Below are 21,724 nucleotides of genomic sequence, written 5' to 3'. Positions count from 1 at the left end.
ATGCATGTGGGTATTTAAGAGGATGTCATGTTTTGCACAATCTCATTTTGCTCTCGTCCATCGCTTCGATCATTTTAGACAACTCTTACTTTCCTTTTCCTGTTTGTTGTTTTTTTCCCATTAAACGAACCAATGGTGATGTTATAGGTCATATTCATAACTTGTTGATTTACTATTTTAAATTAATGAGTTTCGAAATCCATTAAGGTTGGCCTAGTAAAGAATTTGGATAATATCCATGAAGCTATATGTTCTAATCTTAATTTCACCATTTTATAACCAAAAAGTTAATGAGGTTTGGACAAATAATCATTTTTTTTTCTCTCCATATAAATTAAAATAATTATTTTGAATAACGAAACTATTTATCAACGAGAACATTTTCTTACCTCGTTTTTGTCTGATCTATCATTTTATTTTTAAATTAAAATTCAATGATTTAAGAATAATTTATCAATGTTAAAAATAATTTTATATCATAATATAAGTTATTAATCATAAAAGTGTAACTTATATATTCAAAAATATTATTTATTATATATTTTAATTATACAAAATAAATATTTATGTTGTACATTATGTAGACTAAAATACAAATTTAACATAAGTTAACTGAATCAACATGTGAATATTTTAAATAAAAAAATCTTAGAAAATTTAAATAAAATCCACCAAGTAAAACTTAAGAAATGAAAATTAAATAGAATTCAAATTAATGAAAAGTGTGAATTTGTATTTGAGATTAGTCATAACAAAAAGTTGATAAATATTTCATAACATGATAAAAAAACAAAAAAAAAATATATTAACATGATGTGTGATATGATTAAAAAATATTTTTCTTTTCTTAAACACATCATTGAAATTCTTGAGAATTATTTTGAATTAAAAAAATAAGTTTAATAAAAAATCTGAAAACCTAAATAAAGATGTAAACTTTAGTAGTAATTATAACTGATAAGGTCTAAGTTAGTTAGTTAAATGATATGAAAGTTATTATAAATTTTTTAATATTTTTTTATTTTAATTCTTATAAATAAAAAAATCACAAATGTTAATAAATATTTTTAGGAGAAGTAAAAAGAATTTTTTTTATTAAAATGCACAAAATTACGTTGATTTCTTATTTTCATTCTCCTATAATTTTTACACTAAATATTTTATTCATTCAATTTCTTAATTAATGTCTAAGGTCACTTATTAGCATCTAGGAAGACCAAAAAATAATAATAGTAGTAGTAGCCAACCGTGGATCGAACGGCGAGCATTTTATAGGATCTGTCTTTTTTTTGTAGCCCTAAGATTTTAGCTTGAGCTTGGATTGGAGGAGATAGAGAAATGGGAATGGAAGCGGAAACCTCTAATTGAGTTGCCATTCCCACCACCATTTCCCATGGCCTCTGTTTGGACACTGCACTTTCGCTCGCTTTCTCTTCGTGTAAGTCTTTAATTCAATTCAACTTTCCTCACTTTATTCTCACACAGTGACCACGATGATTATTTATTAACGTTCAAAATTGAATAATTGTAGCCATGCCTCTACATTAGTCGCAGTAACAGTAGCACTGCCACTAGAAATCGCATTAGCATCAGAAATGGAATCTCCAATTGGCGCTCTGGCACCCAACAACTCAAACACGATTCCATCAATTCCATTACCAAATTTCACCATCAACTCGTTAATTCCGTCGCCATTCCTCCCTTTCTGGTACCCTTTTCATTTCACACCCTAATTTTTATTAATTAATTAATTATTATTATCATTATAATTGTTGTATTCTTATTTGTAGTTGAATCGAAACGGTGGAGGCAATTTTCCTATTTGGGTATGTGTTGCGGTTGTGGTTTTGGTTGTAGCGGTGAGAGTGAGGGTAGTTTCCAGAAAAAAGGAGCGTCCTGGTTCCGTGGCTGATCTAGTAAGACGTGGCCAACTTAGATCTGATAGAAGAGGCATGTATGATTTTTATCCATACCCACTTATTCTTACTCTTTTTGCTTTCACTCTTTCATTGGTATTATGTATTTTTCTACCTAATATGCATATAAAGTAAGATCCCTTCAATAAGCATTACACACATTACTACTAGTTGGTTAGGTTTGCATAGTGAGATTGAGTTTCCTGCCTAACAAGTAACAAAACCATGATCCACCCATTTGTCTATCTGCATTTTTCTATGCATGTTTTCAGTTCGAGGCCTCTCAAGTATGAAGACCCCTTCAATAATCCCTTCGTCAAGGTTGGTAAAAGTGACTCAACTGTTGAGATGTGCGGAAAGGTTTACCGTTTAGCCCCTGTTACTCTTACTCAAGAGCAACAGGCTACTCACCAGAAGAGGAGATTGCGGGCCTACCAGTGGAAGCGACCCACCATCTTCCTTAGAGAAGGGGACTTGGTTCCTCCGGATGTTGATCCTGACACTGTCAGGTGGATTCCAGCTAATCATCCCTTTGCTACCACTGCCACTGATTTGGATGAGGACTTGGCACAAAACAATGTGTATCAAAAGCATGGAGTTCCTTTTCGGATTCAAGCCGAACACGAGGCCCTGCAGAAAAAGCTCGAAGCCCTACAAAATGTAAGCTCTAGCAAGATAAAGAAATTCAAAGTCACATGCTTTTGATGTGGTTTTAGAATTTCTTTTGTAAATGCTGTCATGTTTTCATCCTAATTCTTAAGCTTTTGGGGGTTTAGCTTTAGCATTCTGTCAGTCTTTCACAGATATATTGATTTTGAGAATCGTCTGTAGTTCAACTAATGTAGCCCACTCTTTTATTACCATATATCAAAATCCATTACAAAACTAAGCAAAGAAGATACTCTCTGATTTTGGTGTATTAGTATTATGGAATGTCATTTGGGTTAGAGAATAGTTTTCCAAACCAGGCTTTGTTTCTTACCCAGCATGAATTAACATTTTAATTATTGGTATTTTGGTTATTTGACCCAGATCGTTGATATCAGAAATTGGCTAACCATATATATAGACACACACATGTGACTTTTTTAAGTGGTTATTTGACTTTTAGTAGCTTTTAGTCTTTGACCATTTATATGGCCAAAATTTGTTCACTCATTCTCGTATTAAAGTAATCCTCTCACTAGATACATCACACAGACATGTATATTGCTGATTCATGCTGAAGTGCTTTTACCTAATTTGGTGCACCATTGAAACCTTTTGTTTTATTTATGCTACAGGACCAGAAACTGAATAAACTAGTGATAGATCCTATCAATGCTAAAGAATTTGAGAGGCCATTCAACTCCCACGCCAGATTAAATGATCAAGCAGATAAGAGCTCTGTAAACAATCAGGTTAGTGGTCCTACCAATGCTAAACACACACACACACACACACACACACTGTTCAAGTGCCTTTCCCACCACTGAAAACCTTTTGTATTATTTATGATACAGGAGCAGAAACACAATAAACTAGTGATAGATCTTATTGATGCTAAAGAAATTGAGAGACCATTCAACTCCGACACCAGATTAAATGATCAAGCCGAAAAGAGCTCTGTAAACAATCAGGCGAGTGCTTCTGACTCCCCAAGAGTAGATAGTGGCCCAAATCACTTTGATAGTACATCATCAGAAGATTCAAGTTAAAAGTGCTGTGAGGCGGGCTATAAATCTCCAGTAACACTAAAAATATAGATTTGAATTTGCTCAAAATTTTTGTACTATTCGTCTTGGAGTCTTAGAACTTTCGAATTGTATAGGTGAGGACTGTAAATATAATTTTATTGCTGCTTATTGTTATGTTGTTACTCAGATTTCACCGAACATGTCTTTTTTTTTTTTTTGCGGGGAATTGTACAATTCCTCCTGCCCCCGAACCCAATTTATCCATAATGCAATTTGATTGTTCATAAAAACTCGATTAAAGTTTCTGGTTCTGCAACCTGATAATTGGCTAACAGTTTTAGCCTGGAAAACGACGAAGGACGAAAACACTTTTTACAATGTTGTGTATGTTGAAGAGTTACTACTAATAAGGTTGAACCGTTATAGTTAAATTACTTTTTTTTCCTGGATACAACACTGACTGTAGACATCATCAGTTTATCACCACTTACCATTGCTGCCAAATCTAGAGAGTAGAGAGTAACTTCACTCATGATTACCTTTATTAAAGGTATCTAACATAAAATTTGAATTCATCCTAAAATTATAATTATATTTTTTAATTTTTTGTCCTATCCAAATATAAAAATTATGTTCTAAAGTAATTTCAACTTTGACAAGATTTAAGAATATTAAATTGAGCACGAGAATTTCCTAAAAGTTGGGAAGGTTTGATAACTTAGTACAAGTGGAAATAAAGTTGCACTTGCCCTGTTGTCGACACGGAACCGGCATAAGTGGAACATACACGATTTGTTGAAAAATCATTTGGAAAAAAATTAAAAAATGTGAACACTACGCATTTAAAAAAGAATTATATTAGGCGCCTAATTTTTATGTACGGTAAGTGTAAAGAATTTTACACTCCACCAATTAGAATTCACCCTAAACATGGTTTTTAAAATAGTTATTATAAAAATGTTAATAATTTATCCTACATGAAATATTAAATTTATGAGTTTAATTGATAATTTTATATGATTATCTAATTATAAATTATCATTGATATTATAAAGAAGTTATCATAAAAATTAAAAAAATATTATATATGATAAATTACGATTAAATAATAGTGTAAATCTGTTTTATATTATGCATGCAGATATTGTTATCTCAAATTTTATATTAATGTTCCTATCTTTTTTGGTCATATTAAGTTATCACTTATCAACCATTTTATCGAATATTCTTTCTCTTTTCTTTTGTTTCTCTTTGTTATTCAATTTTTTAGTAAAGTGATTGAGTGAATGCAACTTGTCTTAAAATAAAAGAGAGAAATGGCCAAAAGCAAAGCAAAAACAGGGAATTGAGGTTGTCTTAAAGGAAGTAGTCCCTCTAAAATCGCAAAATGATTAAAAAAAAAAACTAAAGTATGCAGTAGCGTAATTGGGCAGTGTACAGTGGGCACTGGCCCCTAGGACAAAAATGCGCATTAATATCAGAGGTGACCCGACACAAAATCCCCTTCCTACATGAATGAATCAATTTTGGAGTATAATGCCAACATAGTTTGGTCACACTCGGTCAACGATGGCCAAGGGCAGACTGACGGTACTTGAACAAAATCTTCTCTCATTTTTTGGATCTGCACCACTATCTTTCTCTTACATTATGGTTGGTTGTAATCAAAATAAAAAGAAAAGAAAGATAGAGAACGAAATAAGAGAAAAGAAAGTGGTTTTCCTCGTCTGATTGACACATAAATTAAAAAGGAAAGACCAATGTGGTGGATTTCATGCTGAAAATTGGTTCTTTCTAATTTAAGAAGAGAGAGAAACGGTAAATTGAATTAAAAGATAAAAATATCTGACTCATAAAATATTGTTATTTTTATTTTAATTGGTATTTTTTTTATTCTTTTAATTTATCCTGTATCTTGAGCGTACATTTTGTGTTTTATTTTTTTATTATATATTATTTTTTGTTTAAGAATATTAATATCATTTTATAAATAATTTTTTCTCATTTTCTACTCAATTAAATAAGAGAAGAGAAAACTTTAACTTTCCCTTTTTTTCCCCTCTTCTTTTCTACCAAACCATTGAACAATCATCTCATTTTTTACTCTTACTCTTTCCTTATATACTTTCTTTTCCGTCCACTTTCCTTTGTAAATCATAATGTTAGTCATGTTTTTATTGTTTTATAACAAGGCAAACTCTTAAATTCTCATAACGAGCAAAGCAAACTTTTCATCAAAGGCGTTATCATACTTCTAAAGTGGAAAATCCAAAAGGCTATTTTCACTCTAAAAATGCAAAATTTTATATTTATGAAAGAATAATACATCCATATGTTTCAACATATCTTCCTCCAAATAAACTTATGACAAGCAAAATCTGTAAAGACGAGAGATGATGGCTTTAACAACTAAAGTTACAGAGTATATAACGGACTTGTGTTGTGTCACTCATTCTTGGCAGAAGCAGCCTGCTTTGCTCCAACAGAAAAGAATTCAGAGATGACTTCAAGGGGCATGCCCTTTGTTTCTGGAACCTTCAAAAACACAAATATCCACGAGATGAAACAAACAACTGCGTAAATGGCGAATACACCACCAAGTCCTAAAGAGCCCAGCATCACAGGCAGCGAGTATGTGATGATGATGTCTCCAATCCAGAACACTAATGCACAGATAGCAATGCAGAGGCCACGCACCCTAGTGGGGAAAATCTCTGAGCAAAGGATGTTTGGAATTGGTCCATAACCCATCACAAAGCAGCAGAAATAAACCACAACGCATACTGTTGAGATTGCTGCATGGGCGACATTGCCAAAATTTACCAGGCTTCCAATGACCAAAATAATGAGTGACACAATCAGCACGGGGATTGTAGTAAGTAGCAACTGCCTGCAAATGACGGAGTATGTAAATGACAATAAATCAAGATGCACAGAAGAAAAATATTAAAACATGTGTTTTGATAAAAGAAAAATAAAATCTGTAACTTAGCTTGAGTAGAAACCAGGGCTATTCATTTTTTTTCCCATTAGAATGCACATGTCTGGGAAACACTAGTGGTCTTACTTCTTGACTAATCTTTTAAGTAACCGAATGAAACAAAGGTTAAATATTTGTGGGTTCCAGAGTTGTGTTACATAACCAGAACACACACTAAATTCTACGGGAGTTCTCTTTCCTTGGTATTTATGCTTCTACTTGTGTTGTGCAATGAAACGCATTTGATATATATACCTCAAGGAGAACAGCGACAAATTCAGTTTTTGCCCTCATCCACCAAACCGATGTCATTAAATTAATGAGGTATCAATCGAGTTCGGTATTAATTATCACTTTACCAAATGCATGAAAAAGAAGAGATCCTAGAATACAGGCAACCAAAAATGTAAAACAGGGATACATCGAGAAAACTGCAGATTAGGGTAAAAAACAGAGAGCGTGCGTACCTTCTGCCTGAAACATCCATGAGCTTCATGGCTACGCCTATACAGGGAAGCATCAAGAAGGTTGTGAAAGCACTGATAAGGAATGATGCCGACTCTGAGCCAATGCCTATATCTGAAAGAAGAACTTCAACACCGGCCTCTTCAAGGATTTGAGGTGTGTAATATAGAACCCCATTTATCCCTGAAAACTGCACAAAAATGAAGAATTAGGTGTCAGTCATTTATACGAAGACGTAAACCAATAAAATTGTTGCACTAAACTGGAGAAGCAAACATGGAATAGTAAGATTATACAGACTTAAGTAGCTTTGAATACTTGAAGAAAAGAGTATAAAAAATTCTAAATCACTAACAATGATGTCATGACTTAAGTTTACTCCATCTGAATTTTATTCACATGACATGAGCATGATTATTGAAGTTCTTCACAAATGTTCTTTGTAAATTACTAGGGAATAACAAACAGTATTACAAGATAAGTAATCTAACATTTACGTGCTAGAATAATAAACACTAGAACAACATAAGCAGACTTCAAAGCAGAAGGCTTATGTAAGGTTTTTGGACCGATTAGGTTGAAGTATTGCTATTGAAATCCCCTGCTTCCCAACATTGCTCCCCTGACCCCCTCCCCAAAATAAAATAAAAGGAAGAAAAGCAAACAAAAAGTGCGAGTGAGTATGGAAAAGATGACGAATGGGAAGAATACTAAATACCACCCTTCTATCATGATAATAAACAAGGCCAACGAAGAAGATAATATGAATAGTAACCACACATTACCTGCTGAAGTATTTGTATTCCAACTCCAACAACCAATGCATGCTTAACCCCTGGTTCAAGAAGAGCTTTCCAACTTGGCCCCTTTGAAGCTGTCTCAGATGGGTGAACCATTGCAGGCCCAACTGGGTGTCCATCAATAAGCTCCTTGGAGTAAAGAGCGGGTTGGCTTACCAAGGCAGCAGCCTGGACAAATTCGCCTTCACCGGGAATCGATACAATGGATCCACGACGAGATGCAGAAACTCCCTCCTCATGTAAATAAATCCTTTTAAACCCTCCTTGTTGTTTTCCATCCTCACCTTTATCAGTCCATTTCCATGCCAGTTGCCAGCCACCACCAATACCTGTACTACCACCTTGCTCACCTGACCCTTGCATGAGACTACTGTGACGCCTCATGCTGCCAAGGATACTGCCATGGGAAGGAGGAGGAGGCAAGTCTTTTTCAAGGCTTGTTGTTTGGCGTGAGATTAAAGGACTGTGCAAATTATCATCAGAGTCCCCACCGGCTGCATCTGACATGTAGTCCTCACCTTCCCTTTGTAAGCTCTCTTCATCCCACTGTTCATTTTTAGCATGCGGCTCAGCAGTGCTGAACATGCTTCCAAAATTTGGAAACAGAGTGCTTCGCATGCTTCCTCCTGCTCCTGTCTCGGGGAGCTTCTCATGAATGCTACCAAACAGTGTCACCAGAGGATCCATGAGGGGCATGCTTTGGTTGATGATGCTTCCATGGCGTGACGCAAGGCCAATAGAACTCTGTCCAGTGACAGGTTTTGCTAACCAAGAAAGGCCTGCTTGGGATCCATATAATCGAATTTTATCTTTCTCTGTTGCATGTTCATGACCATCAGCCACCTCGTCAGCAGGGCCAATTATGTACTCTTCGATAGATGTATCACCCCCAATCCCGAGACCTTCAACCAGCAATGCCATCTCGCCTGTATGAATTAATAAAATCATAAAATGATTCATCATAGCATTTACAAATTTCAATAGAGGTTGAAAATTACGTACTAATTATATAGTCATGTAACTATTCCAGAGTCTCAGTATGGCAAAAACCGTCATCTTTACAATATATAGCATGTAACAAGTATGGTATCAGAAGCACAGTGGACATGACACAGGAAATATATAAACACGAGCTAGCTCTCTCTTGCAGATCTAATTACTTCTTACGGTCATTACTTAGGAGTTGGGAGTATAACTAACTATCGTAGATACCTTCGATTTCTCACAATGTTAATAATAAAAAAATCCAATGGTTTTGAAAAAGATTCACCAACCACTATTGCGGTCTCAACATCAAGTAGGGAATTGCATCAGCCGCATCTATTAACAATTTTTTGACACTATCAAAAACTTCAACTCAAATTTAAAACCTTGCACAAGTGCTCTAGAGGAGAGAATAAACCCCATCCCAGGTCTGTAAATTTGTATGAGCAAAAATTTAGGAAGAGCTGGGATAACACTGAGTAGCAGAGGTTGGCAAGAAGGAGATATGCAACAATGAGCAGTTGTTTGGGTCCCAAAAAATCTGAAGATGGTATAATAGTGTACTGTAATAAAAACGTCAAAGGTTTTATGTTACAGTTGCAATTTTATCCCAATCCTTAATATTTTTAGAAAATTACATAAATGTGGTTGATGTAGTGACGACAATTATGATTGTGGACCGTATCTTAAAAAATCCTGATCCCGATATTACAGCGAATTCAGATCAAGGTAAATCATAACTAGTGATTGGTGTAAATAATAACATTACCTGACACATCCTCCCTTCCGCGCAATCTTTGGAGCACCTTCTTAGCCTCGAGCATCCTTCCTTTGCTGACCAGCCACCGAGGAGACTCGGGCAAGAAAAAAATGGTCAATGCAAAATACAAGAGAGAAGGAATAGACAGAACCCCAAGCATGAGCCTCCAGCTAGGCGCGGGACTCAATGACATGCCAAAAACCATACAGTACGACAAAAACATTCCTCCAGAGCCACTGAACTGAGGAAGCGTATTCAACGACCCCCTTATTTCAGACGGCGCCGTTTCAGATATATAGACCGGGACAAGAGTCACAGCAAGGCCAATCCCAAATCCATCAAGTAGCCTCGCCAAGCACAACACATACACATTTGGGGACCACAGCATCACCAAACCACCCAAGAAATAGAGCACAGATGAGATTATCATCATGGGTCGCCGACCGAGCCAATCCGCTATAGGACCAGAGCATGTGGTGATTACCGTTGCTCCAATCAGGGACATGGCCACCACAAGCCCTTCCATAGTTGTTTGCAACGCAAGGTCTTTCTTAATGTAAACAATGGCCCCTGCGCAACAAGAATCAGTAATCTGCTAAGCAATTTTGATCATATACCTTAAAAAATTGAACGATAATAATCACTTGTCAGTGATAAAAGATACTGAGAACAAAGAGAGCAGAGACAGTATCAGATTCAAAGAATATTAAAATAGCATCTAATTAATCTTATGGAGTAAGACTAGATGCAGCAGTTCTTCAGGTGATTTGGCTAATCAGAATACAAGTTTTAATTGGTTAATCCGCATAAATAAAGGTTCGTATAAAAGTCAATCTAGATTGTGGAGCTAAAACTCTTAATTCTGTTGGGAGAATTACGCAACTAACTGTATCTAAAATTTGTTCAATATTCAATTTCTTGCGAGCAAGGATGGATCATAAACTTTGAGATAGAAACAGAATGAGTATTTCACAGCAGGATCCATAATGATTGATTAGAGAAAAAGAAGGAGTAGGGATTGGAATCATACCGGCGATGGTAGCATTATCCCATCCCTGGAGGAAATTGCCGATGGAAGCGGCAATGGCGACGAGGACGGCACCTTTCATTTCGGAGATATGGTGAAGCTGCGAAAAGGAACCTGTTAAATAAGAAGCAACAAAAACGATTTTCTCTCTTTATTCAACCAACCAACCAACAAAAAGGAAGAAGAGAGGTAGTTAGTTGGGATTGAGGTTGACGGAGTATCTATAAATTGAGTTCGGACGGTGAAAGCGAGAGAAGCAATTAAAGAATCCGAAAATTCAGATCGCTATTCCTCCATTTGCTTACTCACTCAACAGAGTGATAGAAAGAAACGCTGGACAGTGATTAAGAGAAAGAGAGAGTCACGAAAATATATTTTCTTAGTTTTGTTGTACTTGTACTAGTAGTCTCTGTAGTTTATAATATCTTTTCTGCTTGATGGTAAAAGAGGAGAAGGCAATAAAAAGAGTATGAAGTGGATGGAATCTGTTAGTGTGTTGTGTACGCGGACAAAAAGGGCTCCAGCAAGTGCCAGATCACTCCAATTATGCACAACACAACACAACACTAAACCCTGAAATCATGGCCAAAAAGTTAAAATAATTCTGGTTTTGAGTCAACTAAATAATTTTACTTGAAGCGGTGCCTGTGAATTCTTGCAAGTCGAACCTGTTTTTCCTTTTTCAGACACCTCCAACCTTTCTTGCATTACATATATCCCCATTTATTATTCTAATTCTAATATTCTACGCTATTTGTCTCTCGCCGTTGGCATGGCATAATCGAACGGACAATTTTTTCCTTTCTATTTTCCATGCTCTTTTTTACAAGTTTGTTCTATATTTTTTTTCTTCCAATTTCGTCTTACGTTCCGTATATTTTTTTTCTAACTTATTCTAATTCTTAACAATCATTATTTGGCGAATTTGGACGGTAGCAATTAATTTGCCTTTCCCATTTCTTCTTTTAGTGAAGCTGTTACTCTTTTTTGAGATATTCTTATGCAAGCACACCACTCAACATCTCATTTATAAAAAAATTAACAAATTTTAAAATATAAAGAAAAAAATATTCTTTATTTATTATATTTAATTAGATTCCTTCTAATAAGAAAATAATATAAATAATTTCCTTTCATAAATATTTCACATATTTTTGTGAGATCAAATCTTTATTTAAGAAAACTAATTGGATTGAACGATTTTTCATTTCCTATAATATTTTTTCCTCAAAAAATAATATTTCTTTCCTATTTACCAATTCCTTTGGTAAAAAAACAAATTCAATTCCTATAATATTTCTTCCTCCAAAATAAAATAAAAACTAGGCTTCTTTTTCTTTTCTTTTTTTTTTACAAGAAACAAACTTATTTTATTTCAGAAACAGGAATAGGATGAATACAATGATAAATACAATCAAAAATCAAAATTCTGGAAGCTAACTAATGATCTTAACGCTTTTGCTAAACAATGAGCGACATAATTGACTCACCTCCTAAAAAAAATTCACCAGAGAGTTTGAAGAACTAAGAAGATAATGTTTACATCTTGAAAGAATGTCATTAAATTTTATCGTAGGAATTTATCATGTCAATGACAATTTTTCAATCTAATTCAAATACTCCTTTAATTTTATTTCTATTCTACATGAATCACTCACGTTGTTCTGCGGTCAACTTTTGAATCTCATAACCTTTTAAAAGTGTTGTAAACAATCTTGAATAGAAGATGTAAGCTGGACAATAACAGATAGACGAAAAAAAAAGTATTATTATATTATTTTTACTTCTTTTAAGGTAGATGATAAATTGATGAATATAATTATGGCATTGAATATTATTTTAACTTTTTTCAAAAAGTGCAAAATTATTATTTTTTAAAAAAAAGAGAGAAAAAAGATACTGCTACTCTTTACAATCAATTATTTATTGTTTTATCATTCTAACATGTGTAACATTGCCCACAATAAGTAATCGATAACTTAATTTTACCTAATCTAGATTAATACTTATTACTAATGATTATTTTAAATTAGATATTATATTTTTCTTTTTTAGACTTTTTCAATCAAAATAATAAATATCTCTTTCATTTATTGAATAGATTAATTTTTTATAATATATTTTTGGAGGAAGAGATATTATAGGAATTGAATTTTATTTTTACCAAGGGAATTGACTTTATTTAATAAAAAAGAAAGAGATATTATTTTTTAGGAAAAATATTATAGGAAATGAAAAGTCGACGAATTTATTTTTATTTTTTTTAGAAAGAGAATAATTATTTTTGTAGGAACAAAATTATAGAAAATAAATCTATTTAATAAATGAGATAGATATATTTATTATTTTGATTGAAAGTAAATCTATTCATCTAAATAAAAATAAAAATATTTAATTTATAAGAATCATTAGTAATAAGTACTACTATTACATATTTACATATTCCTTTCTAAATATGGGATTTCTATTTAAAAGGTTGAATGATATTATTAGAAAGTTGGTATCTATATCTCTTTGACCGCACGCTTATAATTATTATCTCTTCGACCGCATGCTTGTAACTATTATCTCACAAACCACAAGTTTAGAAAATCAGACTTTTCTTTTTGTTGTGAATTAAGAAAATATGTAGTACAGTATGATATAAGTGTATGATTTATGAATGTAATTATTATTCTTTCTTTATTAAAAAAAAATTATATAAAAAATAATATAGTTATTCATCTTTTGTAATAAGGTGTATGAATATAATTACTGTATTATTCTTTAAAATATATTATACTCATTATGTATGTTTACTCTTTCTCCCTCTTTAGCAGGTCTATTGTAATTTGTAAGTAAGCAGGGGGTGTTAATAGGACAGGTGAGAATCAATTTACCTGTGTTCTTATTAAGATTGAAATGTGATATAGTGAATATTGTAAACTCAATATTAACCCAACCAAGACTCAATAGTTATGGAAAGGTAGCCTTTTTTATTTAATTGATATTGATTTGAAATTCAATTAAATAAAAAAGGCTAGACTTCAGTCTTTATAACTACTTATACAGTTTGATCTACTACCAAAGAAGCTAGACAAGATCTGCCACAGGAGAGGGCTGAAGCTTGCTTACTTCTTAGAGTAAGGTCAACCCAACTAATTCACATAGTATGTTAATCTCAACATTACATATAATTAATAATCAAAGAGATATATAATTATAGTTAAGGTATATTTTAAGATAAATATAATATCGTGTTCGATAAAATGTTATTACTTTGGTCTTAAGTATAAGTAAAAAAAATCATATATTTTGGTCTCAAACATAAATAAATATTAACTAATTTTATTATATTTAATATGAGATTAATTCTAAAATATTCTTCATTTAATTAAAAATTTATTTTCAATGATTTTTTATATCATATTCCAACGAAGGTTTATTTGTAAAGAAAACTTATGTTTTGTGTGGGATTAACAAAATTAAATAATATTAAATATTTTTTAAAATAAATATTATAATTATAAATAAAATTTGTTACAGCTATAAATAAGAACTAAAAGGATGATTAAACCTATAAATTACAATAACTTTTTTAAATACTTATTATAGATATTTTGCAAATGCCTCACATTATTTTTTTTTCACCCTAAAAATATTTCTACTTGATACTTCATATTAAAAGTTAAATAAGTGAGAAAATGTAACTAATAATGGTTGAGATAAATGATAGTGATTCATATCTCTTAATTGTGTGATATAAAATTTAAATCTTGATTGATTTCTGCATTAAAAATAAAAAAATAATAATAAATTTTGTCATTTTTAATTACTAGGCCGCTGTCGACATTTTCTTGATGTTTATATACTTTGCTTGAATAGCCCGTTTGGGATCGTAACCTAAACGCCTTTAATCAAACCTCTTACTCACATCAACTGGTTTAATAATCCGTAAGTCTTGTTGGAAAGGGGGTTGATCACCTTCTTTGGCATTTTCCACGTTCTCCCTCGGATTCTAAATCAATTCCCCTTTTTTCTTTTAAGACCATAGTTTGCCCCAAATACAAAATTGGATCAGTTTACTAATGAAGACAACTGAGCCACAAATGCCCAATTCATCTCTCTGAAATCTATGCAACCAAAATTTTATGACTTGGCAAAATATATACTACAACTGGGGTATCTCTCCAAAATGATATTCACTCTTCAAACATAAATTTATTAACTTTTATATTAATTAAGAAAGTTAATTAGCATTATTTAATTATACTAATTATATTTTAAAAAATAAAAAATAGTCATTAAAAAGAAAATTTTAATTAATTGAAAAGTATTTTTAGGGTGACATCATTAGATAAGGTAGTTAAAATTTATTTATATTTAAGTCTACTCAACCTTTTTTTTAATTTTAATTGAGCCTGGAAAGATTAGTACTTTATTTTTAAAATTAATTAAAATGTTTGAAAAACTAGTGATATTTTATACCAAAAAAATTGAATATGCATCTACTTCCACTGATAAAAAAAAGGAAAACAAGGCATTTTGTTTGAGTAAAAATGGGTTCGGATTCTTTAAGAAAGTTTTTGATTCGAAATTTGTGATTTGGAAGGAAAACTACTAAAAATGACCGATTAAATTTTTTGACAAAAAATATTATCAGTAAAATTAATAAATGCTTCGATAGTGTAATTATAAAATCGTTGTTAATTATTCAATCGTTAAACTTATTTTTTATGGTAAGATGATGAGGGGGAAATTAAAGTATAAAAAAGTTTGAGATAAAAGAAAGTATTATAAAATATTAATTAGTCCCATGTGATGCATTATGATTTATGTGATCTTACGTGAACTTGGCTATTATATAAAATAAAAAGCTTGCACTAAACCTTTACGTGTACGTTGTGTTTGTCTAAAAATTAAAATACGACAATTTTATTAATTCAACATATGTTTAGAAACACATGTGGTTCCTGCATCTTCAATCATGATTGATCTTTTGAGCCTGAATGAGTCACTCGGATCTTAAAGACGAATTAGATGCGGTAGTACCTCTATATTAATGGCGCACATAAATAAATAAAAAAACTGATAAAATAATTCAATTTATTAAATAATCATGCAACATACATAATTCGAAATCACTATTTGAATAAAATTAAATAGTCCATGTACTTGTTAGCCAAATATAAATTGTCATATGTGATTCTTTAAAAAAAATATTATATTATAAGTTTTTTAATTTTTATAATAATTAATTTTTCAACACAAAAATATTTTATTATTATAGCTTTGATTTGAACACAAGTTGTGTCAAAGTCAATCTGCAAACAGAATTGCAAGAAAGTCTCCATAAAGTCAAAGAAAGCTCCCCACCCAACTTACAACAGATGCAAATTTATAAACATCCAATACCCTAAAATTTACAATAATTAACTTAAAAATAATATTTATTATTATTTCTTATAAGTAAACTAAGTAAAATACTACACATAACAATACGCGGAAGTTAAACTCTTGCAGCCAAAAATAAATAAATTAAACACTTTGAATTAACATTGCCAAAAAAAAATTTTAAGTTAACAACCAAGTATTAACACAAATAATATGCTGTAAATAAACAACATTTAATACATATCTTAAATCATACTAAATTAAACCTACTTATATAAGATTTCAAATCAATGATGAAAATAAGTGTAAGCTGCCAACAATTAAACGCGGTTGACCAGATCCAATAGAACAAAAAAATAAAGAAAAATACAAGCAAAATGAAAAATAAAAATAACTTCAAATTTTAACTAAATCCTAAAATTATTTTCGTTCAGTTGACAAAAAAAATCAGCATAGAAATAACAAAATAAAAAAAAATGATAAAGACAGAAAGAATGGGAGAAAACAATTGTATTTATATATAAAGTGGGGGGCCAGAATGAATACTAGGTAGTTGATAGCTGGGTTGGGGGTACAAATGTCACTAGTCAAAGTAGTAATGTTGTTTGACATGCACCACATGAGGCATACTAGGCAGGAAAATGTTTGATAAACATTGATTGGGATGTGAAACATTTAAGGAGAGAGAAGAAAAAAGGGGAAAAAATATAAGTATAATAGGATATGCAATGTGATAAAAAGAAAAAAATAAAAATTATTGGTGAGACATTTAAAATAAAAAATACTTGCATATCATTACTTTATTAGATAAATGACACAATTTCAGGTATTGTCACCTAATAACTTAGGACGTAAAATTGTGTTTTTAGTATTCTTTTCATTTCGATTTCATACCATATGTCACTTTAAGATTTTTAATTTATTTTAAAATTAATAGAATATTATTATTTTAATAATATTCTTATTTATTGATATATAATCTAAATACCTAATTCATAATTATATTCTTAGTCGTTCAAAAAAGATGTTTTAGTCAAATAAAACTATTTTCTTATAGTAATTAATATAATTTATAATCTATTCAATACATGTTAATTATTTAAAATAAAAAAGTTGTGTAAGATAAAAATATATAAAAAAAAAACAATTGAAAACGCATGATTAAAAAGGCTATTTTGATATCCGTTGAAAACTCAATTTCAATGCCACAACAATTTTTTTATTTGATGAAAATTACTTTGAAATGTGTATTTTGACCACTAAAAATTGTTTAAATCCAATCAGGTTCGTTTTTAAAATACCCTATATTTAGATGGCTCTTAAAAACCCTACTTCAGTCATGTATAAAAGTCGATGAAAAAGGAAATGATTCTAGTTAGTGTAACATTCCCGTACGTAAGTTCACGTGACGACTTAATTAAGAATTAATTTGAAATTTTGAATCCTTACATTTATAAGTTTTTCCCAAATGATGAGAGCGTCCGGACCTTTCTACCAATAAAGTGTAACTTATTTTTAAAGTATTAAATTAATATAATTTTTAAAGTTATAAATTTTATAAGAATGAGTTTTTTACACAAACATTTTTTTGCAATTTATAAGAATTTTGATAGAGTTAAACATCATACTCATAAAAATCGATATATCTCATTTTTTTTTAATTTCAAAAACTACATTAATTTCACCATTTTAAAAAACAAATTATACTAGTTTAATTAATGGAGAAAAACGATTCCAGGAGAATCGGAATCTATAAACCAGCTTAGAGGTATATATATTGTGGGCAACGCAATATATCTACATCTGAAACAGGCATAAGAGCACTGGATAGTGATACTCGAGAAAGAATGATGGAACTATAGTAGTATAATTTTCAAAATCTACATTAATTTGATAATTTTAAAAACAAATTATATTAATCTGGTAAAAAAAAAAAAAACCGTTTGCAAGAGAATTTAAATCCTTAGAATGCCAACATAGAGGTGTATTGTGGGCACCGCGATTAATTTATATGCCTCTGAAATAGGGCATAAGAGGGGCGGAGAAAATGAAATTAGGCATTCCGATCTGAAATGATTTCAATTTAACTCAAACTTCAACGCTAGAATAGAATCTGAACGCCAAATCTAGAATATACCACTCTCTATTCTTGTGGACCACAATGGCAGGTCCTTTCTCCATGTGCCATGCATATGCTTCATGTCTCGCGCACAATCCTGATGCACTACTTGATCGCGATTTTTGTTCTGTTTTACCATGCCAGACCCAATTTGTAATTGAAAACTTTCAAGTTTCAAGAGACTTTTTTTCGATCCCCTTTTGATGAAATCAAGATATATCCTCCAGTAAGAGTAAAAGATTAATTTTTCAAGACAATGAGATTTATTTAATGGCTTAACGCTGTATTAGTTGAAAACTTTCATGAGAATGAATAGCTGTTATAGAGCTCTTCAAATTGGCTTGAAGGAATTTAATCTTATAAGGGTACATAGTATTCCGTTTGTTAACTAACCTTTTTTTTCTTTTTTCGAAAAGAGATAATTTTATTTTAAAATTACTGACATAGTGTAGAGTTTAAATTAATTTTCAAAATAGAAAGTCGTTATTCGTATTTTTGATTTGTAAAGTGAAGTAGTAAATATGAATAACTAATTATTTTAATTACAAAAAAGAAAACAATAAAATAAATGAAATTATTGATAAAATTAATGATTTTGATTTTACATTTTATTTTTTAATAATAAAATACAAAATTGTACTTGACATAATTTATTATTTTTATTTAAAATGTTTTAAAGTCATAATTGTTACTGTATTATATATGACTTATATTTAACTTTTTTATTTATTTATATACTTCTGAAGTCATATATGTACGACTTTTAATTCATAAATAATGATTCCTGGAGTGAATGAATTCACACAGTTACTAATATACACCGCAAAAGAATATGGGAAGAGAATGAAGACAAACACACTCACAAGGTAAAAGAAAATATTTTACAAAAAATGTTGTCTCGTTGCAAAAACTATGTCTTTGAAAGTAAATTCTGGCAATTTTCTGGTATCACTTGATATCACAATGGCGTGTATGGATCCATCATCCATTGGAGAAGACTAAAAGTACATTGAAATCACACAAATAATTTCAAGAACAAAAAGACAAGTCACAAGACATACATATAAGGTTAATCTAATGATTGATAAAGAAAACTTAGAGGCAAAGGAAGAAGAAAAGTTGTAATTTCAAATCCTTCTACTAAAACTTTTAATAAAATTAATAAAATAATATTTATTGATAAAAAATAAGAAAGACGAGGGAAAAAAATGGTGAGACAAGGAGATAGAGAGTATTTGCTTATGTATTTTAAAGTTCTAAGATGCCAATCTTTTATTTAATTTTTATGAGTTTGTTGTATTGGAAAAAGGTTTTTAAAATGAATATAAAAGAGAGACTAATGAAGTCATTTAATTGTAATTCTAAGGTGGCGGATGTAGCAGAATTATAGGTTATGGGGAATGATCGAATGGAGGGGAAAGTTGTTGTTGACGCATATTGAACGGGTCAAGTGGCATGCATGGTTTATGGATCATTACGTACTTTGGTGCATGAATAAGTAAAGTGCCCTTGAAATTAATTAATACTGTTAATGACAAGCAGCGTAGCCGCGAAGAGAGAACGTGAAATACGATGATATATATAGAAGAAATGAAGAATACAATAGCTAATAATAATGCTTTTGGCCACCTTCAACCAAAACCTAACCAAACCAAGCTCAAGCTGGTGGAGCCACAGATGGTCCCACTCGGGTTGGAGTATCGATGACGTGTAATATTTAATGGGCTTGGGTCTAAATTAATTAATCAAGTTTCTAAATTTTCAAACTTACGCCAAACATTCAATGAGTTTTATATTTCTTCTGAAAACACAAGGGAATTAATGAGATTGAAACAGTCACTAATTAATTTATCATTTAGATTTCTAATTGTTCTTGATCGAGATCCAACAATACTACTATAACATGGTTACTTTTCGACAGATATGGTATAAGAATTTGAGTGTACGTGTAGGAATTAATTTCTTAACAGAAACATACTAACTAAATTTAAAATGATAGGAGTAACAGATTAGAGCCGAGAGATGCGCAAATAAAGACGAAGGTAAAGAAAAGAAAAATCTGACTCATATATATGCTCAATATTAATGGCAATAGGCTGGCTGTTTAAATAAGGGCAATGATCATTTGACAGGGATGTGTATACCTTCGGGCAAGAGAGATTGGAAGAAATCCAAGACGGATATAAATATAGATAAGATAGACAATGTATGTGATAGAAAGAAAGAAAAAAAAATATAAATTGGGTGTAAAAATATAGAGTGATGTGTTATGTTTTATTTCATATTTTGTCTATTTATTCATGTAGATATGCATTCATTTTTGTGTTAATTAGAACTAATTGCCTATTTATTATGATTTTTTTTGTCATTGAAAAGGTGAATTATTTAATAATATTGTGATAGATATGTTTGAGGTTCTATGCTTAGAATCACTTTTGATCTAAAGGAACAGCATTTGAAACTTCCAAATTTTTATTTTATCTAATTCTTGATATTCTCTTTTATTTTACTCAGTATTTTCTCTTTTTAATCAAATAAAATATGTCGTATTATGTTTTCAATCATGATACTTTTTGCTGCACTAATTTGTAAAAAAACATTAAAAAATATATGTATTGATATAATTTTATCATCATTAAAAATGTTATATATACATAAAGTTCCTTGTCTGAAGTCCACACCCACACCTGTAGTATTATTTACGATTTAGAAATTAGAACTGCTACAAGCTAGGAAAGAAAAGGAATAAGAAAAATATTGAGTACTGAATTGAAGAAACAGTGACATTGATCATGACTGGTGATGAAGCAGCCACCCTACTGGCTATTGTGCTGGCATGATTGCTGTTCCATGCTGGTAGTCGTTGTATGCCCCTTTCAACAAAAACAAAAAAATATAATAATTAATTAACTTGGAGCTATATTATTATTTATATAAAGTTATATAACAAAATTAGTACATCTTTTAACACTATTTTCCTCTGTATTTTTTTTTCACGCATAACTAATTTCGTTACATTTATTTCTCTTTCTTTTACCGTAGCTCATTTTTTATATAAAAAATGTGGGTACACTTTAATTAAATTAATAATATATCGTATTGTCATACTTAGGGGGTGATGCTGGAATGTCACAAATTCTTGCGCTGTGGTTTTTCAACTATGTTTCAAGTTTTAACATTCCTTCTCCATATCTGATTAATTGGTAGTTAATTTTATAATTATAACATGAGTGTATGCTGTTGAGAAATTATCCATTATGTACTTAATCCAATGAGCACTTAGATTTGATTAGCCTGAATCGTCACGGAACAGTATTTCAAGATGATGCTTTATTGCTTGATGTAGAGAACGAGGTTTCACAAGTTGAATGGAAGGTTAGACTTCTATTATTGGAATTTTTGGAAATAATTCCACGCTCGTTGTTATCTTTCACAAGTATAGTCACGAGGGACACCTGTTGCTCTCGAGCATTATAGTTCTAATGTAACATATGTATCTCTTAACAAGCAAAAAACAAACACTTTAGGATGTTACATGAACAATAACGATTTTTACAAATAACATAACTTTGTAAGAATTCATACAACTTGGAACTTTCTCGATTTAACTTATCCTAATAAGCT

At 31.0% G+C, this 21,724-nt stretch overlaps 2 protein-coding genes across 2 annotated transcripts; one reads left to right on the top strand and one right to left on the bottom strand.

The window, feature by feature from the left end:
- Nucleotides 1–1,277: 1,277 nt before the first annotated feature.
- On the top strand, nucleotides 1,278–3,892 carry LOC114408486 (protein MULTIPLE CHLOROPLAST DIVISION SITE 1). Its single transcript, XM_028371547.1, has 6 exons — nucleotides 1,278–1,438; nucleotides 1,532–1,708; nucleotides 1,791–1,954; nucleotides 2,189–2,576; nucleotides 3,200–3,316; nucleotides 3,419–3,892. Exons 1-6 carry the CDS (start codon nucleotides 1,394–1,396, stop codon nucleotides 3,611–3,613), a joined length of 1,086 nt encoding a protein of 361 aa, XP_028227348.1. The 5' UTR covers nucleotides 1,278–1,393; the 3' UTR covers nucleotides 3,614–3,892.
- A 1,979-nt stretch (nucleotides 3,893–5,871) lies between these two features.
- On the bottom strand, nucleotides 5,872–11,056 carry LOC114408485 (monosaccharide-sensing protein 2-like). The gene is made up of 5 exons (XM_028371546.1): nucleotides 10,612–11,056; nucleotides 9,591–10,151; nucleotides 7,823–8,763; nucleotides 7,040–7,227; nucleotides 5,872–6,482 (listed from the first exon to the last, which is right to left on the bottom strand). The coding sequence occupies exons 1-5, from the start codon at nucleotides 10,688–10,690 to the stop codon at nucleotides 6,038–6,040; spliced, it is 2,214 nt and encodes a 737-aa protein (XP_028227347.1). The 5' UTR covers nucleotides 10,691–11,056; the 3' UTR covers nucleotides 5,872–6,037.
- Nucleotides 11,057–21,724: the final 10,668 nt, after the last annotated feature.

The sequence above is a fragment of the Glycine soja genome, chromosome 4 (genome assembly GCF_004193775.1).
Source record: "Glycine soja cultivar W05 chromosome 4, ASM419377v2, whole genome shotgun sequence".
NCBI lineage: Eukaryota > Viridiplantae > Streptophyta > Magnoliopsida > Fabales > Fabaceae > Glycine > Glycine soja.
This window is presented reverse-complemented; position numbering and strand designations above follow the sequence as displayed.